Consider the following 21000-nt stretch of genomic DNA (forward strand, 5'->3'; position numbering starts at 1 on the left):
AAGCCTGAGAGTGAAGTGAACAAGCTGGAGGAGCAAACCTTGCCTGGGGAGCCAAAATGAAATGAATGCTCCCTGCCTGTGGTATTTCCTTGGATGACTGTATTCCTCAGGCTCCAGGTTTTCCCCTACTTTTCTCCAAGCCAGAAGTTGCCATAGCAACAGAGTGCCTGAGAACTTCTAATTACATCTGTCTGCTTCTCCTAGAACCATACTGAGCCACACATATGGAGACTTCATTTAGCCTGGAGCTTCTTGCTGGGTTTTAACCCCTTCTGCATTCCTTGGCTGCAGAATAATTGCCAGGCTGCTGGAAACTTGACAGCTGCTTTGTAAGTCACACTGTCCCTGAAGATTCCCAGGGCTTTGTCTGTGTTTTTAATGTGAAGGCTCAAGCTGCTCTGCTGTGCTGGTTCTCAGGGTCTCTCGGCTTCATTTTGTTCCAGTAACCCTGACCTCCCTGCTGTCCGTCCACCGTTGCCCCCCCCTCATCTGTCAAATGGTCTCAGCTTTTGTTGAATATCACAGTTCCTTTTAAGGTGCCCAAGCCTCAGGAGAGATAAACCACTTGGGCACAGCTAAGGCCTCGTCCTTCTCTGGCAGTCAGCTGCTTAGATGAGCCAGAGGGGAGTGGTTGGAAACCCCCAGAATGTTCTGGGCTTTGGGGAGGGCTAGAACAAGGCAAAGGGCTTTTTTTTCTGGTCTAGGGATACTGACCAACTTGCCTCCCTTGCCTTACAGGACAATGTAGGGGCTGAGGTTCCTGATAAGAGTTAACACAAAACAGCTGCCCTGGATGAGCCTATTTTCATAATTTCTCTTTACCTCTTCTCTTGTTTTCTTTGGCTTTTCTCTTGTGTAGGCCACGAAAGCGTCAGTTTTGCTCTCTGGTGGCCCCCTTCCTGCACTCTGAAGTCCCGCCCAATTTTGCTTCCTCTGAGGTACCTCACATTCCCACATTACCTCCTCTTTCATCCTCAACCCTCCGCCAAACTCTTACTCCCTTAATATATCAACTGGGTTGTACACTAATTGTAGACAAAGGAAATGACTGATTTCCGCTTCAGCCCTGCATTGCTCTCCTGTCCATCTCACGAACATTGCTCTCCTGTCCATCTTACTAACATTGCTGTCATGTCCATCTTACTAACACACACACACGTGTGTGTGCACAAGTACATACAAGTACACTCTTTCTGTGGGTCTACACCTCCAGTACGTGAAATTCCAGACTGAATATCTATGGCCTGTTGGAGAAAAATAAGATCTTTAGACTACTCCCACCACCATATTGGTGAAGGAAGGGAGCAAGCAGTCCCAGGAGAGAGGGGTCACTGAGCTGTATTTCTACCCCAACATCAGGTCCTCAGGTGATAGATATGGTTCAGATTCCACTTGACACGTCACACTCAGTTTAATTGAGTGGTACAGGTGCTACCCCAGGACCTACAAAAGAGCTGGAAACCGTAATCCCTATCCCCTAGGAATGCAAGTGCCGATGGGAAGATAAAATTTGTACAATCAATTAAAAATTTTCAAAGGTGATCAGACTGACTTCATACAAATAGGAATAAAAGTTCAGAGAAGGAAGGATGCATTCATACTAGGAAAAGGTCACCAAGGATGGAATGGTGTAACTTGAGCTAACCCTTGAAGGACAGGAAGAATTTGTGCAATACAGACAATAAATCAGACTTTGCAGATGGTGACATTATTTTTTTAGCTGGTCTTTCGGGACAATGTCCGCCTATCTGAAGGTTAAAGAAGCATCTCACAGTACCTCATGGTGCTGACATTTTCAAAGGGTAATGAGTTCTTATTTCAAAATGTAGAACCTCGGGAGCTTTATTCCCTTCACCTTATTTGTCTGCTCGTGAGTGCTCTGTACACAGATAAACTCCCGAAACTCCCTGTAGCCAGAGGACATGAGAGGTGAGGGTTTCAGGCAGAGAGGAGACAAAGGATCTTGAGGTCATGTAAACAATGAAGTGATCCAGAAAAGAGGAAGAAGACTGTTATGTGCCAAAGACCTTGTTAGGTAGGGCCAAGTAGATGTCAGTAGATCATAGTGTCTGGCATCAGAATTAGGGCCAAGTCATATGAACCACCTTGGAGAACAGTCGGTTAGCTTTCAGTTTTAGGGGGAGCCTTGTGACAGTTGGGATAATGAAAAGGAGCTACAGGTGTGGTGGGGGTGCTATTCCCCAGTTCAGGGAAGGTACCCAGGAATGTCTGCCATAGTGAATTCCTCCCAAATAGATATTTGGTCTCTGGCACTACTCAGAGGCTACCTAATAAATTCACTAGAGCCTAGGGCAGAATGGGGTGGAGAGGAGAACTCAGAGTTCTTAGTCATTCGTATCTCATCTGTCTTCCATCAAAGCAGGGGAGGAAATCCTGCATTCTACTCAGAAGTCCAAAGAATGTGAATCCTATTTGGTTCCAGCCTGGGAAACTTGGGCAAGTGCTGGGTTGGTTTGCTCAGGATGGAGCGCTGGGTATGTGCAGGGATGTTGGTCCAGATGTGGCAAACACTGCAAGGGACACATCTGAAATTGCCTCTCCTGGGCTCTCCCACAGCTGCCCTAGAGCTCTCCCCCTTTTTCAGTTGTGGGTATTGGAATTTAGGTGTGTGGGGTTTTTTTTGACTTTTAATCAACCATTTTCCTTAGACTACATGTGGAAATAATTAGAGCATGAATGCTGAGTAAATGTGAGCCCTGGCAGTCCCAGACATACTTCAGTGACAGGTTCTTGGCAGGAGTGAAGAATTGTGAATCTCCTGTGAATTTCCTTTAGCTATTCTCTTTTCGTTTTTTTTTTTAAGATTTATTTATTTATGCATACAAGAACTGGGGTACAGGCCAGAGGTGTGGAGGGTGAGAGGATTCACAAGAGACAGAGTGGGGAACAGAATAGGCAGACTGACTGAAGTACACTGCTGAGGGGAGCAGCGGACAAGTCAGGGGAGGTCTGCTGCGCCATGTGGGTAGCTCCCTGGCTAGGGATCGAACTCATGCTGCAGTGGCTGTGGACAGCTTCATAGGTTGCATCTTAACCACTTGCACCACCAGGGAAACCGGCCATTCTCTTTTCTTTACTTTTTTTTTTTTTTCTTGCAGGGCAAACACAAATAGAATAAAAATGTCGTTGATGGCATTCTAACAGAGTAGAAGGTTTCAACCAGGTAAATCAGGCTGGTCAATTAAGGTCTTATTACTGTTCCCCTGATTTCCTCTGTCATGATCTGGGAGGGAATCAGAAAGCATTGCTTAGGACTGTCCTTTGGCCATTAAAACCAACCTTAATTCCCCCGCAAAAAAAAACCAAAAAACTGCAAGACCCTCAAGAGGCTCTATACATACCAGTCTCCAGTTTGGGCATTTAGGCTAGCTTCCTTAGGAGATTAAAGTTAGGTATTCAAAAACACCTGACATGATAATAAATTCCTATACTTTATAGTTAAGAGAATTCTAACAAGTTTAGGGACTTTGGCATCATCTATCCTTTCATTTTATAGATGGAGAAACTGAGGTCCAGAGAGGTCAAGTACCTTGCCCTAAGTCACACAGCCTGTTAGAGACAGAGATAAGTCAGGGCCTGTCTCCAGGCTCCTGCTAGTGTTCTTTTGTAGAACCTTCCAGCTGCTGTCAGTCCTGCCCTCTGGGTTACTGGTTCAGGTTTCAGAAGACATTTAAAAACCTTTTTTTTTTTTTTTTTTTTTTGGCTATTTCATCCCAATGTTTGCCAAGTCATTTCTCACACAGTGACATTCATCATCCGTTTCTTGGAACTCTCTAGACTCCCTGGTTTTGCTCCCAGTTTTCTGATTGCATCTACTTCTCTTGCTTTCTTGGCTCCTTTGCCTTGAGAGCCTTCCTACAGTTGTGCAGGCTGTAAGGAGACACGAAGGGGCTGAGATGCAGCCTGTACTCTGCTTGCCAAGTTGGTAACCTAGTGTGCTATTGCATCTGCCCAGAGGGGACGGCGTCTTTTGTGATTTGCACAAAGCCTCATATGAGCTGGGGCAGTCTGTTCTCCTTCCTGCTCCTCTCTCTGCTCGTCCTTCCTCTCCTTGAGCTCACTGTTTCCTTGACCTCATTTCGCACTCCTGCACTGATGACGTCCAGATGTGAATCTCTAGTTCTTCATTTGCAACTGTCAGTGGGATGGTTGACTGTCTCCTTAAACTGACGTCCCTAACTAGGTCATCGCCTGCTCCTCCCTGACTCAGCCCATTCCCAGGACTCCATCTGCAATAGACACCAGCAACCTCCCAGAGCCTCAAAACCAAAGATCTGGGAGCAACCTCGATTCTCTCCTTTCTCTCCTTCTTTGGTATGTTACCAGATCTTTTTCTTAGAAATTTCTCTTGGATTCATTCCTTCCTTTCTCTGGGTTCATAGCAATAATTTACATGGGACTCTCATCACCTTGAACTCTTTGAACTGTTTTTCTTGTGCCCCCCCAATTCCTTCTTACCCTTCTCCACCCACGTTCCACTGCAAACTGTTTTTTAAACCCTCCTGTTCAAACACCAACAAGTTCCCATGTCAGTCCTACCATTCCTCAGGACTCAGCTCCAGTCACACCTCGCCCAGAAAGCACTGTCACCCAGAGTGAGCCCCATTTACTTGTGCATAAGTCTGTGTGTGATCCTTCCATTACCCTGACGAGGTTAGAAATCTGAAGCCACCCTTTGGAGTTGATGCCACGGAGCTTGCACCACCCTGCTCATGACTGGTCATCCTTGTTTTGTTGTTACAAGCAGGCATCAAAGATGCCTTCTGAGGGTTTTGCATTATCAGCCTTGGCCTTCGCGAAAGAACGTGAGGACCATCCAGGACCCTACCTTGTGCTTTAAAGTGGACAAGTCTTAGGCAGATGGTTGGAGAGCAGAACCTGACAGACTAATTTAGAGCAGAAAGTCGTGTGATTTAAAAGGTTCCACCCAGGTGTTCTCAAGAAATTAAAGCACAAATTTGTGGAACTAAGAACCTCATAAAAAGCACTTTTTAGGAAGACTGACAGAATACCGTGGGAACTCCCAGGGACCACTCTGAGTACCATAGGCAGATATTGGGGAGCCTGGTAGGCTCTGTTGGTCTGGATGTGCCTGAGTCAGAGGGCCGGCATGGCCCTCCACAGGCAGACACCCAAGCACCTCGCAATGGACTGAGCTAAAAGAGTGAGAATAGACACCCCACCCTTGGTTATGGGAGCCAGCCTCCTGGTTCTACTTGTTACATGGTCAGGACATCATAACTTGAACTTGCAGAGCTGAGCCCCCAACCATATAGACCCTTGAACAGGCCTAACATATTTCTAACTCAGTGAGTGCTTGCTCATTGCTGCTATACTTCTGCTGCAACTGGACAAGATTATTACATAAAATTGAACTTACCATTATAGAGAAACTGGGCATCTAGCTTGCCCTGCTGTGTCTGGGCTACCTCAAGAAAGACCTGAGTATACCTGGAGCAGAGCTCCCCAGAGTTGGCGAGGCGCAGGTAATAGGGCTCCATAGGGAGACAACAGTTTAGACCCTTCAGTCCAACAAAGCAAACACTTGGAAAATGTGCCAGAAGCTGTAAAGTAAGGATAGTTATTTGAAATTTGAAAAATAGATTTCTGGACACACAGTATATTATTTCATAATGAGTAGAAAGTAATAAAACATCAGGAATGTATTATCCCATGAGCTGGATAGAAGCTAAAGGTGGAAATTAATACAAAGGAGAATTAAATAATTTTTGAATGACAGGTCCATCGTAGATATTTTTTAATTGTAAAACTAATCTTGGGTGATGCATCACCTTCCCCCAAAATATCCTGAGTACCACCGTTACCAGCACTAACCTGAATGGACTCCGAGGGACATTTCAAGTAAAAAACATTTATTAAACACTTTCTCGGGGAGGACACTGGTGGGTCTAGGGGCGGCCACAGTGTGCAGGTGCTCAGAAGTTAGAGATAAGCTATATATGTGATAAAAAATATCAAATAGAACTTTAAAGGTCAGGGAGCATTCCTGTTTATGAAGAAAATGACAGGGTAGGTGGCCAGTCAGATTTGCTATGAAGTTACTTAAGCTTCAATTTCAGGCTTCTTACTTAGAAGGTCCCTTCCAAGGCCTTGAGTCCAATTTGCAGTGTATTTTGTTGTGTATTTTTTCTTAAGGAGGGCACCTCAAGTAATTTATGCTTCAGGCCTCACAAAACCTGACTTTGGCCCTGGTGCATTAACCTTGAGATGAAGGATGGGGCACAGGCACATACAAGGAGGGGCACTGTCCTGCAAATGTGGTGCCTTCCACTAGAAACCTCCACAATTGCTGGAAATCACCTCTCCTTCCTACTCTTTCCCTAGAAAATAGGGGAAAAGTTGGTGTGTCGGACACACCAACTCATTCCTTTCCAGAGAAAAGGAGTCAGAGATTTGAGCAAGGTCATGTGATTGCTTCAGCTAGATTTCAAGGTCCTGAAATGGCTTGGCTTTCCCGGCCCATGCTGTGGGTTCCATCCCAGAATAGCCGTGCAGAAGCAGCCAGCACCCCACCCTTCACGCCTCCCTCCCCCAGATCTCCTTCCCTGCTCTCCCCAGTTTTGTGAATTTCTTTGTCCCAAGCCCCTGGTGTTCTGTGTATCTGAGGGGCCCTGGTGTTCCTACGAAGTTTCCATGACTAATTCTGGCAAAGCAAGGAGAGCTTTTCTCACGTCAACAAAGCCGCTCTGTCACAGAATAGTGGAAAGTGGAGCCAAAATTCCACCTTGGCATACATGGGGCTGTTTGTTCAAAAAAAGTTGGAAAGGAGGAAAAGGACACAGTTCACTTTAGTAAATGATGGTATATTAAACTGACAGTTTTATGACTTTGCTTATTAAGCTTCTGCCCCTGCCAAAGCGCACTATTCTTCCAGAAATTGTTTTACTTCAGAAGACTCTTTTTAAACATTCAAAGCATATTTTATGTTCAGACTTAATTCTGGTCAGTCCAGACTCAGACACTACCACCTCTGCTGGTGGCTTTGCAAATAACTTGCTTTTTCTTTGCTATCAAAGGGTCTTTTCCAATTGCAAAAACAATTTTCTTAGATCACGGCTCTAAGACCACACATTTTCTCGATTTGATTTGCAAAGAGGTAGAGTGGTTTAGTGGAAAGAGCTGCAATTAAATTGTGGATGGAGCCTCCAACCAGAGCCCAACTTCTGCACACAGGGGGTCTTGGATCAGCCATATACAGCCTTGAGCTTCAGCTTCTTCCTCCTCATACCTTAGAGGTAAGGCCCTGCCTTCCTATCCTAAAAGATTTTAAGAATTGAAAGTGATAGTAAAAGTTAAAATTAGTGGAAATCGTTGCACAAGTATTAAGTGTTATTATCACCCCGTACTGGCTGACGGTTGCTCAGAGAGGACATTTTTATAGTTCCCTGTTCATCTTTTACCAGTGGGAGTTTGCATAGTGAAAATTTACCATGAGACCAAACCCCCAGAGCATGGCTTGCAACACATAGTGAAAACAAGATAGAAACATCAGGGAGATGATGCAGATGCTTAAAGCTAGAAAACTGGTGTTTCTCCATTAGAATCAATTATTTTGTTGATTTTTATCAATATACCAGGGTGTCCACACTTCCAGAACACATTCCCATCCCCACTTAATCCACCCCACTCTCTCTAGACTTCCAGGTTTACATACCTATGGCCTCAGAATATTTATGTGCCAGCTAGTTATCTGTGCATCAGTGAAATTTGCGTCTGGCCTTGGGACCTCATTACTAAAATTGTTATGATGGTAAAACTAACAGTTCTATTTCATTGGTGAGAATTGCAGTGTGCCCTGTGACCTCCCCCAGTGGCAGCCCTTGTAGATGTACCTTCTGCCAGCAACTCCCTCCCTTGACTGTTTCCTGTAATAAAATGTGGCGGCTTCAGAGGCAGACTGACCTATGTTCTAGTCTTGATTCAGCCCTCACTATGTACATGGTCTGCATACACCACAGAGCTTTTTTGAATCTTAAATTCCTCCCTCTCTGTTAGGAAAAAGTAAAATTACAGAAACTAGCACAGATGTGAGGACAAAGGTATCTGTGAGGAGCCTCACTCGGTCAAAGGAACTCTGATTAATATCTGCCCTCGTCACCACTGGCTAGGTGACTGTATTACACCTGGTGGCTTGCCCTGCTTCCAGCCTCTCCAGCAGGACCCATCCATGTACTTGGAATTGGAACTTATGAGTTAGAAGGGAGCAGACACAAATTAAGATCCCAGAACACCACATTCATATTACTTGTAAAATCCCAAACTTTTCAAGATCCTCGCTGTTCTGCAGATCCATGGAGAGCACCTCAGCTGAGCTGGTGAGCCCTGCTTCATCTCTTCCCCATCACCTCCCAGCCAGGCAGCCACTGCCCTGACCCATGAGTATGTTCCTACAAAGTACATCCCCTCTCGACATGTTCTCCACTCAGACTCAGTCACTCAGCAGGTGGGCAAGACCACCTACCACCTGAAGGAACTTTCCAGGCGCCTCCGAGATGCAGAATACTCTTAGGGAAGATAAAACTTGGAGGACTTTCAGTAACACAAAAAGGCCTCTGGGGAGAAATTTTTTTTAACGTTGATTCCTGCATTAAAGCATCCTGTGAATGGGAAGAACTGGGGAGGGACATGAGGGCTTCAGGGAAGACATTCTTTCCCTAGTCAGCAAATCCCCACTTCTTGGTACCTGCTGCCACTGCCCAGGGGGCCCCCTCCCTGCTCTCTACATCCTACACTTCATCCCCCTGGGAGCATAGAACGGGAGGGACTGCAGGAGCCCAGGCTGTTCTGCATTGCGGCTCTGGTCTCTGAGACAAAGAGAGAGATTGCCACCTATTGACAGATGTGCCACCTGCAAAAAAGGAGTACTTGTGTAACTAGCACCTTCCTCCTTCCTCTGTGGTCTTAAACAAGAGACACAGGGAATGTTGGGGCCTTTTTTGTTCCATTCATTCAGTCCTGCTGCTCGTGGCATTGTCAGTCCAGTATGAGGTGATGGTGGGCATAGGTCAGCCCCAAGGGATAAAAGCATCGGTGGGAAAATGGTCTGAAAATCAGCTGCCCAGCATTACTCACAGGCATTTTTGGTTGTGTGATGGGCACTCTTTTTGCTCCACGAAGTACGTTTAATTCTCACACAACCCTCACAGGGATTAATGCTCCACTTTACACGCAAGGAAGCTGAAGCTTAAGGAGAGTAAGTACCTTGCCCACCGACGCCCTGGCAAGTAAGAAGTAAAGGTGAGAGGTGAGAATTCAGATCTAACTCTGTGACTCACCAAGCACCTCTGACATTTGCTAATTATCCACATCACATCCCCAGCATAATTACCTCCACTTTAAATCATCTGGAAATGAAAATATAGCAAATATAAAAGAAATTACTTTTCCCCTGATTGTGTAGAATCCTAGTTCTGCCACTTTCTAGTTATGTTACATCTGAGGCTCTGATAGTTCATCTGTAAGGTGGAAATGGTTATGATGTCTAACTTGTGGAGCTGTTGTAGAGCTTTAATAAAATAATGTCTAATAAAAATCATTTAGCAGATGCTAGGCGTTTATAAATGGGAGTTTAATTATCTCTTCTCTGACAATTTGGGTTAGAATTCTTGCTCTCATTTTTGACTTTCAGAACTTGGATAAGTCACTTGACCTTTCTGACAGTTTCCTCATGTAGAAAATGGGGTGGATACCATATATGTTCTTGCAGGTTATCCACACAGTGAGACAAAATCACGTGTAGAAAACACTTTGTAAATTTTAATTATATTATGTAACCAGTAGTCACTGTATTTAAGTAAAGAATATCAGTTTCTTCAATGAAATTTTGAGAACTATTTCTGAAAAATGACTTTGGTTGAATTCAACCTCTAAGTAAATGCTCTTGTATGTAATAATCACTAAAAACAATAAGAAGATAAATAGGAGGTTTTAGAAATGTCAGTCTATTCTGCAGGAAGCTCTGTGTGCATTAACACCAATAACATTTCTCACAGGCAGCTTGCTTTGCAGCTTATCATATATCATTTATATATATATACATATATATATATGTATATATATATAAAATCCAGATATATTATCTCATTTCATCTTTACAGGGCAGGGCTGGTATTTACCCCTACTTTGCAGATAAGGAGACTGAGGCTTAAAGGATTAAAATGAGTAATTATGGACACACACATCTAGCAGTCTGTCATGGAGCTGTGTGCTAATGTGCCTTTGGGTGTAGCAGATGTCTGAGATTTTTGATGCACATGGGTGTCTAGATCAAGAGACTTACCTCTACAGGGATATATACTTTTCTGTATTCCTTGGTCACTGTGTTGTTTCATGAAAGGGAGAGGAACAAGTAGTCTTACTGAGATTTTTTACACTGGTTAGTGATAGCCTTTTTGTCTTCCTTTTAAGGAACTACTTTCCATTCCCAGGCATAGTTTCCAAGAGGCCCCTGCCAAGGAGAATATGTTCGATTTTTATCTCCACTCCTAGTTTAGGAAACAACAGCTCTCCAGTCCCTCTAGCCTTCTGGGAATCACTTCCTTTTTTCTCCCCTGCCTGCCAGTTTTATTGAATTCTCCTTAGCAACATGCCAAAAAGAATGGGTTTAGCAACAGCATGTAAACCAATGAGTTGTGAGCTTGGGAAGGGCTTCTAGACCAATGAGAGCCTGCCAGGATGGGCAAGCTGGTTTAGGAGAGAAAACAAATTTCTGGAGTTTGCAAAGCAGCCTCCAGGTGGCAGCAGACCTGTGGTATTGGACACAGTCCTCAGCTGTCAACATTTACTTTGTTTTTGCTTTTTTTGACCTGTTCCTGAATATTAAACATTTACTGTTACAAATATTTACAATATTAAATATTGTTTAAAGATGAGTTGTGGGTGTGGGGTCTCTGCATAACACAGTAGAAAGGCCCTGAAGAGAGGAATTTTAAGTTTCCATCCCTGCCTTTACTATGGCAGTCCAGCAGCCCCGTGGCAGCTCCTGCCACCTTTTGTTAGTTTTGTCACAGCCAGTGGGCTGGAGCCCAGAGGCTTACGGTGACCGCCTGAGAGCTAGTCCGAGAAAGGCTGGAGAAAGGTGTCACATTCGCCTTTGTTCAGCTACCACCTTTGTTGGCCTGAGTGGCCAGCGGTAGGGCTACTTTCTGCTGTAGTTAATGTGAGAGAAAGGAAGTGTCACTAACAGATTAGTACCTATGAACACTCACATGGTCAGCGGCGGAGATTGGAACCATTCCCTGCCTTGTCAGTTCTGCCGCAAATGTCTAAACAGGAATGTCTGGCCTCAAGTGGTTTGAGGATAGTTCTACTGTCCATCTGGTGGCTTGGCCCTCTGGATCTTGAAGCCAGAGACAGATGTGGACAGACATTAACTGAAACCATATTGAATACTGGCAAACCCATGTTTCCAAAGGTTTGGCTAGTCGTCTTTTGCCTTTTGAAGTGACAATGCCTTGGATACTATTCAATGAGTTGTTAGCCCTTCCAATAGCCGTATTTCTCTCAAATGTTTCCATTTCTGTCCAGCTTTCTCATCTCATCATTTTAGGAATCATTTAAGGCCTCCTCTCTGTTACTAGAAAGTCTAACTTGATTGTCCTTATCCTCCCCTTCAGCTCCCTGGTGCTCCTGTTGTATTTTCATATTGCTTTCTAAATTTCTCTTTATGTATGGATTTTTTCAGACAGTCCTGGAGCTTCTTGAGTATGGGTACTGGGCCTTTATCTGCAGCTCTTGTCACAGTGTTGGCATATAATGGGTGCTCAATAAACACTTTTAAAGGAAATTAAACATGTAAGAAAGGAACTCTTGACTTTAAGAAATATTCTTAAGGACTCAGAAACAGCTAGGCCTGGACAACAGTAATCCCAGCAAGGCTGATGTGACACTGTTGGGAACAGTGAACTGTTGGTTCTTCACGACCTTTCAACACCATGAGTCCTGACTCCAGACCAAGGCTCAAGCCTGAAAGATGATCACCGCCATTGACTCACCTGTGATGGGCTCATGTCCATGACATGGTTTCCTTTATGATTTTGTGTTCTAGGAAGAACAAAGAAGCAAATCCAAGATCTGTGCCAATGTGTTTTGTGGAGCTGGACGGGAATGTGCAGTCACAGAAAAGGGAGAACCCACCTGCCTCTGCATTGAGGTAAGTCCTGAGGTCAGGGTCCGAAGACAGTGGCCAAGGCCAGCCTGGCTACCTTGCTGGAGCTGCCAGTCAGCAGAGCAGTGCCAACAATTTCATCATCTTTATAAAAGCTCACCTTATCCTTCTGAAAGATGTGGAATTCTCACCCCAAGAGTTAAAAATCAGATGTGAATGCAGGGTATTTTTTCTTTAAAAAAATGTTTATAAGATTTTTAAGTTATAAAAATTGACAATTGCTTTATTTAAATTAGATAGCGCAGATCTTTGTACAAGCAAAAGTGTAATAATCTTCCCCATAAGGTTCAAAAATCTTTAATCTGAGATAACCAGTGTTTACAGTTTGGTATATATTATGCCACATATTTTTTTTCTATGCAACTATAAATATATAAGGTTATATAAAGTATATATGTATATAGTTATATAAAGTAATAAATACAGATATGTACACCTTGCCTTTTGTACTTATTAATCTATCACAGACAACTCTCCAAATCAGCACATATAGTTCTAACTCATGTTTTAATAGTTGCATAATATTTAGTGACCTGAAAGAGCCAGATGTATTTAATCATTTTCCTATAGATGATTGTTTGGGATGTTTCATGGACTGTTTACCACTACAAACTGTGACATCCTTTTGCAAATGCTCTTCCATGCTGCTCTCTCTTGCTGTAGGATGGATTGACACTAGGCCTTGCTAGATTGAAGGATGTGTGGGGGGAGTTTTTTAAATTAGTTGAATGCAGGTTTTTAATGAGTTTTCCAAGAAATCCATCCTTTGTAGGCAGGATTCTGATAAGTTTTTGCTCTTTAAGTGAACATAAATACCCTGAATCTGTGCCCTTGCTGGCATATTGACCCATATCTTGGAAATACAATACATCTGTGTTTCCAAAAATAAATTCACCCAACTTAGTCCCCATGGGCATGTCCTGATCCGTTGCTGCAGAAACGAAATCCCCCAACTGAGAAGCCTAAAAACAAGATCTGCTGGGGAGCCTCAGAGGCTCTCACCAGAGGCCACGGAGTGGTGCATGGGCTGACTTAGGGTCTGCAAGTTCAGTGTCTAGTCTTAGCTGAACCACATATAGTTGTGTGATTTTGAGCAAATTAGTTCTTGCTGGATACCGTGAAGACAGAGACCATTTTTGGCTTTTCCCAATGCCCAGGACACAGTAAGATCTCAATAATAAGTGTTGGTTAAGTGCAGGTCCTATCTCTTTGATAGTCTCGTCTATAAATTGGAGAGATTGGGTTACCTTTCCATTTCAGTTCCAGTGTTTCATGCTTTCTTTTCACTATGGCTGTTCTTTTTTTTGCTTTTATTTGGTCTGTGCTGAACTTGCTCCCCTCCGCCCTCTTTCAAACACCACAATTCTAAGGAAACTGATCTTGACTGTGACCATGGCACTTTAAATAGCCAAAGTAGGATTGAGTTGCCAAGTGAACTTTAGTACATTTCCTTATACTGCTTCTCTGTAGTGCTTGACAAAGACCCAGGCTTCACAATAGACATAGGAAGATTAGGTAGAAAACAAAATGGTCCCCCAAATACTGAACAAAGCAGGAGAGCAAAGAGCCTTACCAGGGTCCTACTGCACTCCGGAAAAATTAAAGAATCTGAGCAAAGGGGTAAATGTGAGTCTTTGCCTGCCTTTCAGTCTCCACATTACCAGCTCTTAGCTCTGACTGTTTTGTGCCATAAAACACTGGAATTTTAAGGCATCTTAGATCATCCAAAGACAGTGACTTTTGGCAAAGTCACAGACTCCGTATTTCTGACTTCTGAAAAAAATGTCCTTCTTGCTAATTTGCTGCTAGAGTCAGAGGGGTTTATTTTTTCACTGAATAAGTGTTAACCCTGAATCACCTGGTGCGTTATCCCCAACATTGAGTGGGATGGAGCCAGATGACAGAGCTGAGAGCAGTTTCCCCTGCGCTGGTGGGATCAAGGCCATCTGCTGGGGGCCCCCCTCACATGATGGCTCTGTGTATGCCTGTCAATACCTCTCATTGTACGAACATCCCCTGTGGGTCTTTTCAGCAATGCAAACCTCACAAGAGGCCTGTGTGCGGCAGCAATGGCAAGACCTACCTCAACCACTGTGAGCTGCATCGAGACGCCTGCCTCACTGGATCCAAAATCCAGGTTGACTATGATGGACACTGCAAAGGTGAGGAGTGCTATTGCCACCACATCCAGCTGGAACCACGGGGAGCCAGGGAACCGAGCAGTGTGACCTGGCTTTGTAGAGTCCTTGCCACTCTGACCATTTGCCCAGAGGCATGGAGACCACCCAGATGCTTGAGATGCATCCTCTTGACATTCACGAGCCTGCTCAGTTTGCTTTGGATGGGCCAGGACTCAGCCCAGGGGTTCCTACGTTAGACCCCCCAGGGGTTTCCAGGACATTCTGTAGCTGGATAATGGATAAGGGGTAACAACAAAAATTACTATTAATAAGAAAGTGTTTAAATGAATTATACTTTTTTAAAAAGCTGATAAGTTTTACTTTCCCCAGGCCTTTTAAATTTGGGCTCCTCTCAGCTCTTGGTAGTATTATATTTCTCTATTGTGCACTCAAGCCATTACCATTAGGATAAGGAAAAAGAGGAGCCAAGCTTCTCACTAATTGCACACCAGCCCCTCTCATCTTTGAACTTCCCTGAAGAAACAAGAAGTCATTTCCTGTGTGTGGGTGCCCACTCTACTTCCCTATACGTAATGACTCTATATGGATTCTCAAAGTCCCAGCCACCCCATAGCCCCTCAACCTAATAGAAGGAGAAGTGAGAACAGTGCAGTTCAGTGACCCCAAAATGTCAAGCAAAGCAGGAAGGACAAGATGGCCATACATGAGCCCTGGAAGAAAGAAAGAGACATGAACTCAAGAGAAAATGATGAAAATGTTACAGCTGCGCACAAGTGTGGGTAGTTTTAGTCCTAGTAATACATGGAATTTTTCCTTTCTTCACTTTGCATTGTGCTTTTTCTCCTTTTATCTTACAGAGAAGAAATCTGTAAGTCCATCTGCCAGCCCAGGTGAGTGCTTTTTTTTTTTTTTTTTTTTTTTACAGCATGCATCTTAGGGAGGAAATTCTTTTCATGATGGAAATTTTGTGTTTCGCAACCCCTGCTGAAGCCACAAGATCTTCTATGTGTTAAAACTTGTGACCCAGAACTGGTCACTCCTCAACACAGTTCAGAAAAGCTGCAAAATTGCAGTTTTAGTGTTTATCATTTGAAGCAACTGGTTGGGCCAGAATGTTGGCTGTTTTCCATTTTTGCTGAGCAGAGGTTGAACTATAAAGACAGGAAAGCCCCTGAGTCCCTCCATCAGTGTTCTGTGTGACAAGCTGATGTCACGGGATGAACAGAACCTCAAGGCACAGTTCTTGAAAGAGGATCAATGGAAAATGCCAGTAAGATGTCTTCCATGCCATGTTTTTTTCAGAATAAAATTTTAAATTTCATCAATATTTACAGTAACATACTCTTCCTTATATCCTCACAATAACCTTGTGAAGTAGATTTTATTATAATTGTTTTATAGATGAGAAAGTTGAGGCTCAGAAAGGTGAAGTGAATTTCCCCAGATCAAGTGGCTAGAAAGTGGCAGGGAAGGGAGAAAGGCCTGGATTTGTGTTCCTCTTTCTCAGTGCCCTTTTCTCTTTCCAACATGTGTTGTCTTCCAGGAATTCTCTTTTGCCAGGACTTTCCCTTCTCAGCCTCCCTACCCAGCTGACTCCCAGCTGTTGTTTCCATGTGGCTTATAACAGCTGTCAAGAGCCAGGCTTCAACACGGCCTTCCTTGGCCTTATTTTTTGCTGTTCATAGCAAAAGAATGCAGACAGCGTAAATTTTAAGTGGGAGAAAGTTTTGAGTAACTGAGTTGGTAGGAGAAGAAAAAGCTGTATAAAAAGAATCAGATCCAGTGCCATAAAGATTTGTAATCTTCTCATTTCTTCATTTATTATTTCAACTCATCTTTCAGCCAAGAGAACTATTCTGCTGATGGGTTCATTTTTCCTATGGCCTCCCAAAGTTAATGAAAATAGCCTTTATTTTTCTGTTCTCCTTTTTTCTTACCTGAGCAACATTATATCTCTGTCTCAGTATTCCTGATCTTTATAAATGTTGTAGAGACATGAGCTTGAATAAAAGTTAGGTCTTTCTAATGTGTACCCTGACTGACTCTATAAAATGTACCTGAACATTCCAATTTCCCCAGCATGCCATGAAAAATCAGTGAGATGACCCAGGCATGTGGTAGGTGACATTGGGGTCCTCCCAGCCATTCAACTGACCTCCCTCCCCTGCTTTTCTGCAGTTGTTTGCTATCAGTCCAACCGTGATGAGCTACGGCGTCGCATCATCCAGTGGTTGGAAGCAGAGATCATTCCAGATGGCTGGTTTTCTAAAGGCAGCAACTACAGTGAAATCCTGGACAAGTACTTTAAGGTAATCCAGAGTTGGGTTGGAAGACTGTTCAACCCAGGAAAACGGAAGACTTCCTCTCCATTTGCTAAATCATGTCTTCCCAGACTGAGGAAATAAGACCTACAAAGAGTCCCTGAGTGCTTCCTCATTGTAGATCATTCCATGAAGCTGTGACAGTTGTCTTCTGACCAGCTTGGTCAATGGGAGTCCAGCATTGAAGTTTGGGGATCTAATGTACACGTGCTGTTCCCTTAAGAGACTTAAAACCACAATGTTCTGGGGAAATCTTCCATTGGAAATAAAGCCAGAACCTATCTCATATAATACCTTACAGAGCTGGGTGCTGATACAAAACTTCTGATCTGACCTGGACCCAGGCAGTTTCATCCATCCAATCCAGTTTGACATTTCTCTAAATTATTAACTTGGCTGTCCACAAGAAGCAATGCTTCTCTTCATCTTAGAAGGGTCAGTGAACTGGCATTTCTTGTTCCAGGATTCTTCATAAACCTAGTTGTTGCTGCTCTCATCATATTTCACTGGAGATACAGATTGTTCCAGTTGGGGACAGGAGAGATGTTGCTTTCAAAAAAGAAAATAATGGAGGAAATAGTACTTAGTAATAAGTAGGGAGTCCATGGCCTGGAGATCTTTCAGAGCACTCCAGACAGTTGTTAGAGCAATCAATTAAGGGTGCTCTTACTGTTGATTGACAAGAACACAGTCACATACATGTACATCACACAGATAGGAGGAAACCACAGGCCAAAGTGCATATAGACATGCACGCACCGCCCAGAGACACATCCTGCTCACAGACACACACATCCCATGTTCCCATGTAAGCTTACTTAGCCACACATCTCTGGGTAGATGCCCCCTGATGTTCCTCCCCAAACACACACTCTCCCATGCCTCCAGACCCGCTGTCCCTAGGCCTGCTTAGGGACATGGGACATGGGAGCAACTCCAAACACTTAAGGGACTCTGCTGCTCTGTGGCCACCAAATGTGATCAGTGCCCACCTCATCTGTGGATTCCTCTTTCTTTTAGGTATATTTTAAAGGAATATTTAAAGGTATATTTATTTATGCATACAAGAACTGGGGTACAGGCCAGAGGTGCGGTGGGTGAGAGGATTCATCAGAAACAGAGGGGGGAGCAGAGCAGGCAGATTGACTGAAATACACTGCTGAGGGGAGCGGCGGGCGAGTCAGGAGAGGTCTGCTGCGCCATGTGGGTAGCTCCCTGGCCAGGGATCGAACTTGTGCTGCAGTAGCTGTGGACAGCCGCATGGGGCTGTGATTTAACTCCTTGTGCCACCAGGGAGGCCCCAGATTCCTCTTTCTAACTGAAATTATGGAGCCACAGATGGAGAAATTCTAGATTGGATTGAAATAGGATATTTGATCATTTAAGGGTTTACTGTTATTATTTATAGAGGTTTCTCTCTTCTGTGGCAGAAAACAAATCTCTCTGAATCCCAGGTGTTTGAGATAGCACATGGATGAACATAGACTTTCTCCCTGTCTCCTGTCTCCATCACTCCCCCATTATGAAGCCCTTGGAATGGGGAGCAGTTTGTCTTCTACATTATATTGCTCAGTTAGGAGAGCCAGACAGAAGCAAAAAGTAACTTAAAGGAAATTATTTTTCAGAAATCAAGTCTGTTGCCACCTCCCAGGTCTATTAACTTTGCCATGGCCTTTATGGCACAGGAACAAGGAGGCAGGGGCCTCTTAGAACCTTGTAGCAGATTGTAGTGGCCCTTTGGTGGCATCTTACTCTGGGCATTACTGACACCTGCTATTAAATTAATTTCCAAGTATCTGGGTCCCGGTCTCCCCTTGACATTTCTCTGCTTCCTCCAGCAGTGACTTATTTTAACAGGCTCCCATCTAAAACCATCACCGCACCGTGAGGAAGTATTTTTCTCTCGAGCATTCCATCAACCAAGAAATAGCCAAGAAAGCTTATGTGAATGACACATACAATGCCCACTCTCCCCAAGCTCTGGCAGTGTCTTCCAAGAAAAGAGGTTTCACTCTCTACCTTTTTTTGTTTTGCGAAGAAACATTGATTTATAATTTTATATAGACTTCAGGTGTACAACATTACAAAACATTATCTGTATATATTAATTATGTTCCCCCTATCACCACACCCCTTTTACCCAGTGCAGCCGTCCTCTCCCCCTTCGGGTAACAACTGTGTTGTTTTTGTAATCCGAGTTCGTTTCAGTCAGTCGTTTTGTTTTCTTATCATTCTGGTGGTCATCTGAGTTCTGTGTGGTGCAGTTTTCAAAGGGGAGACTCCCTCCCACAAACTAAAAACTGCCTGTTGGTAAAAATCTGATATCTCAAGGAGACTTTCTGAGCCAGTGAATTGTCCTCCTGCCCAGCTGGCTTTCCTTACATCAAAATTAGTTGAAAAGCAAATCTAGTTAGAATTTGGATAAGACCCAAATCTTCTTCTCAGCTAAGCTGGTCATTCACTCCCTATTTTATAGGCAAAAATGTGATAGGACCTCATGGGGGAGACTCAGGTAGAAATGGCTGTAGCCATGTCTCCTCTCTCTCTCTCTCCTCTCTCTCTCTCTCTCTCTCTCTCTCTCTCTCTCTCTCTCTTTGGACTCTGGGTGGCAGGCTCCTGGCACCCAGAGCTGAAAGTGGGACTAGCCTTCTCTCTCCACCATGCCCCCTGGCCACTGTGCACACGTGAGTGCCTGGCCTAGCCCCTCTTCTCTGCACAGGGTCTTGGCCTTTAACTTCTCAGTTATGGTCAGTTAGGGTATCAGCGTGAAAATTAAGCACAAGAGCAGGCCAGCGAGGTTGGAAATCAGGTTGTTACTGCTCATGAGTGTTTGAGAACGACGGTTGTTCTGAACCCAAAGGTAAAATCAAGATTGTCTACATGCAGTGTCAGGAATGGGGTTACAGAGTACCCCCAAGCATCCCCAGTATTTGGGCAGCACAGACCTGTGTTCAGGATCTGGGTTTTACAGGCCTTGGTGGTCCCTGCCCAGGCTCTCTTTCATCTTGGGGCACAAGTGCATTTTCTGGGTGCCCCAGGCCATCAAGCCTTAGTTGCTGTAGCTCTCTGAGACCAAGTAAATGATGGGCCAAGTGGTGGAATAGGAGTTCTACAGAATGTTCCTAAAAGATCTCTTCATTCCTTCCTAGAACTTTGATGATGGTGACTCTCGTTTGGACTCCAAGGAATTCCTGAAATTTGTGGAGCAGAATGAGACCGCCATCAATATTACCACCTATGCAGACCATGAGAACAACAAGCTGCTTAGGTGAGTGAGTGAGGGTATCAAGGACTGGTCCACGAGGAAAAGGCTGGATAAGAGTGTATTTACCTTCTACCTGCAAAGGGGCCGCCAGTGCCAATGTGAAGTTAAAGTAACACAGGAATTCTGTCCTGGCATATTTGTGAACATCATGGACTAATAATATATGGAGCACCACTGATAGCTGATCAAATTGTTCTTGTGTTGGCTACAGTGTACATACAAGGAAATAGCAGAATGTGAGTTTAAAATAAATGATCAAGATCACATCAGAGCAAAGCTGTTTCTGGGTGTTGTGGGTAATGTTTTAGTGGTTCATGTCTAAAGGAATTACTTTAATGTATTATTTAACTGTAGGTCTAAAATAGGTTTAGTTCTGATTTTTAAGATAATTGGTGCTATTTCATAATGAGCCTTAAGTGTTATAAATGTCAGCATACCCTTCTCCTTTTATGTATTAGTCCAAAATGAGTATTAATAAGAATTAGCCTCCAAGCAACTTCTGGTACAGTTTCAGTACACTAGGAAAAAAATTAAAATTGGCAAGCATCTCTTTTGTTCAAAGAAATTCAAAGCATGAGCACATTTTCTAGAAAATAACTTTCTTAATAATAGTCCATGAGCTTAAAGTGTAATCTCTGCCAATTCCTTGTATTTTGAAAGCCTGAAATTAGGTAATGTTTTACAAGTTCAATATTTGATTCTTAACACATCCCAGGAAGGATGACTCCTTGTCCTCATTTTACAGATGAGAAAACAGACTCAGAAAGGTTGAATGACTAGCTTTAAGCCATTTGGGGAGCAGGTGATTGAGTCAGGGCTCAAATCCAGGCCAATGGGACAGTGAGGGAGCCGGTGTTCTCTAAAACTTTTTTGAAAGATTTCTTTGTAGAACAGTGGTAGTGAACATACTTGCTTGAACTCCATGTTCTTTCACATCACACATTCCTTTCATATCACCTGCTCCTGTCTCCTCTTTGGATTTTCCCAACTTGGTTGATTTGACACATACCATGTAGAAATGCAGTTGCTAGTGAAATGTATGCAGGTAGTAAAAACATTTGTCAA

At 43.7% G+C, this 21000-nt stretch overlaps 1 protein-coding gene across 1 annotated transcript in view; it reads left to right on the forward strand.

Moving 5' to 3' along the window:
• Nucleotides 1-21000, forward strand: part of FSTL1 (follistatin like 1) — a 55151-nt gene that overhangs the window by 25840 nt on the left and 8311 nt on the right. Inside the window, exons 3-7 of the mRNA XM_037525482.2 lie at nt 12089-12193; nt 14241-14370; nt 15207-15239; nt 16528-16658; nt 19820-19938. Coding sequence (XP_037381379.1) covers nt 12089-12193; nt 14241-14370; nt 15207-15239; nt 16528-16658; nt 19820-19938 — 518 coding nt within the window. The remainder of the gene's footprint in view (nt 1-12088; nt 12194-14240; nt 14371-15206; nt 15240-16527; nt 16659-19819; nt 19939-21000) is intronic.

Source organism: Talpa occidentalis, unplaced genomic scaffold (genome assembly GCF_014898055.3).
Source record: "Talpa occidentalis isolate TD23 unplaced genomic scaffold, MPIMG_talOcc4v2.1 talOcc4.4, whole genome shotgun sequence".
NCBI lineage: Eukaryota > Metazoa > Chordata > Mammalia > Eulipotyphla > Talpidae > Talpa > Talpa occidentalis.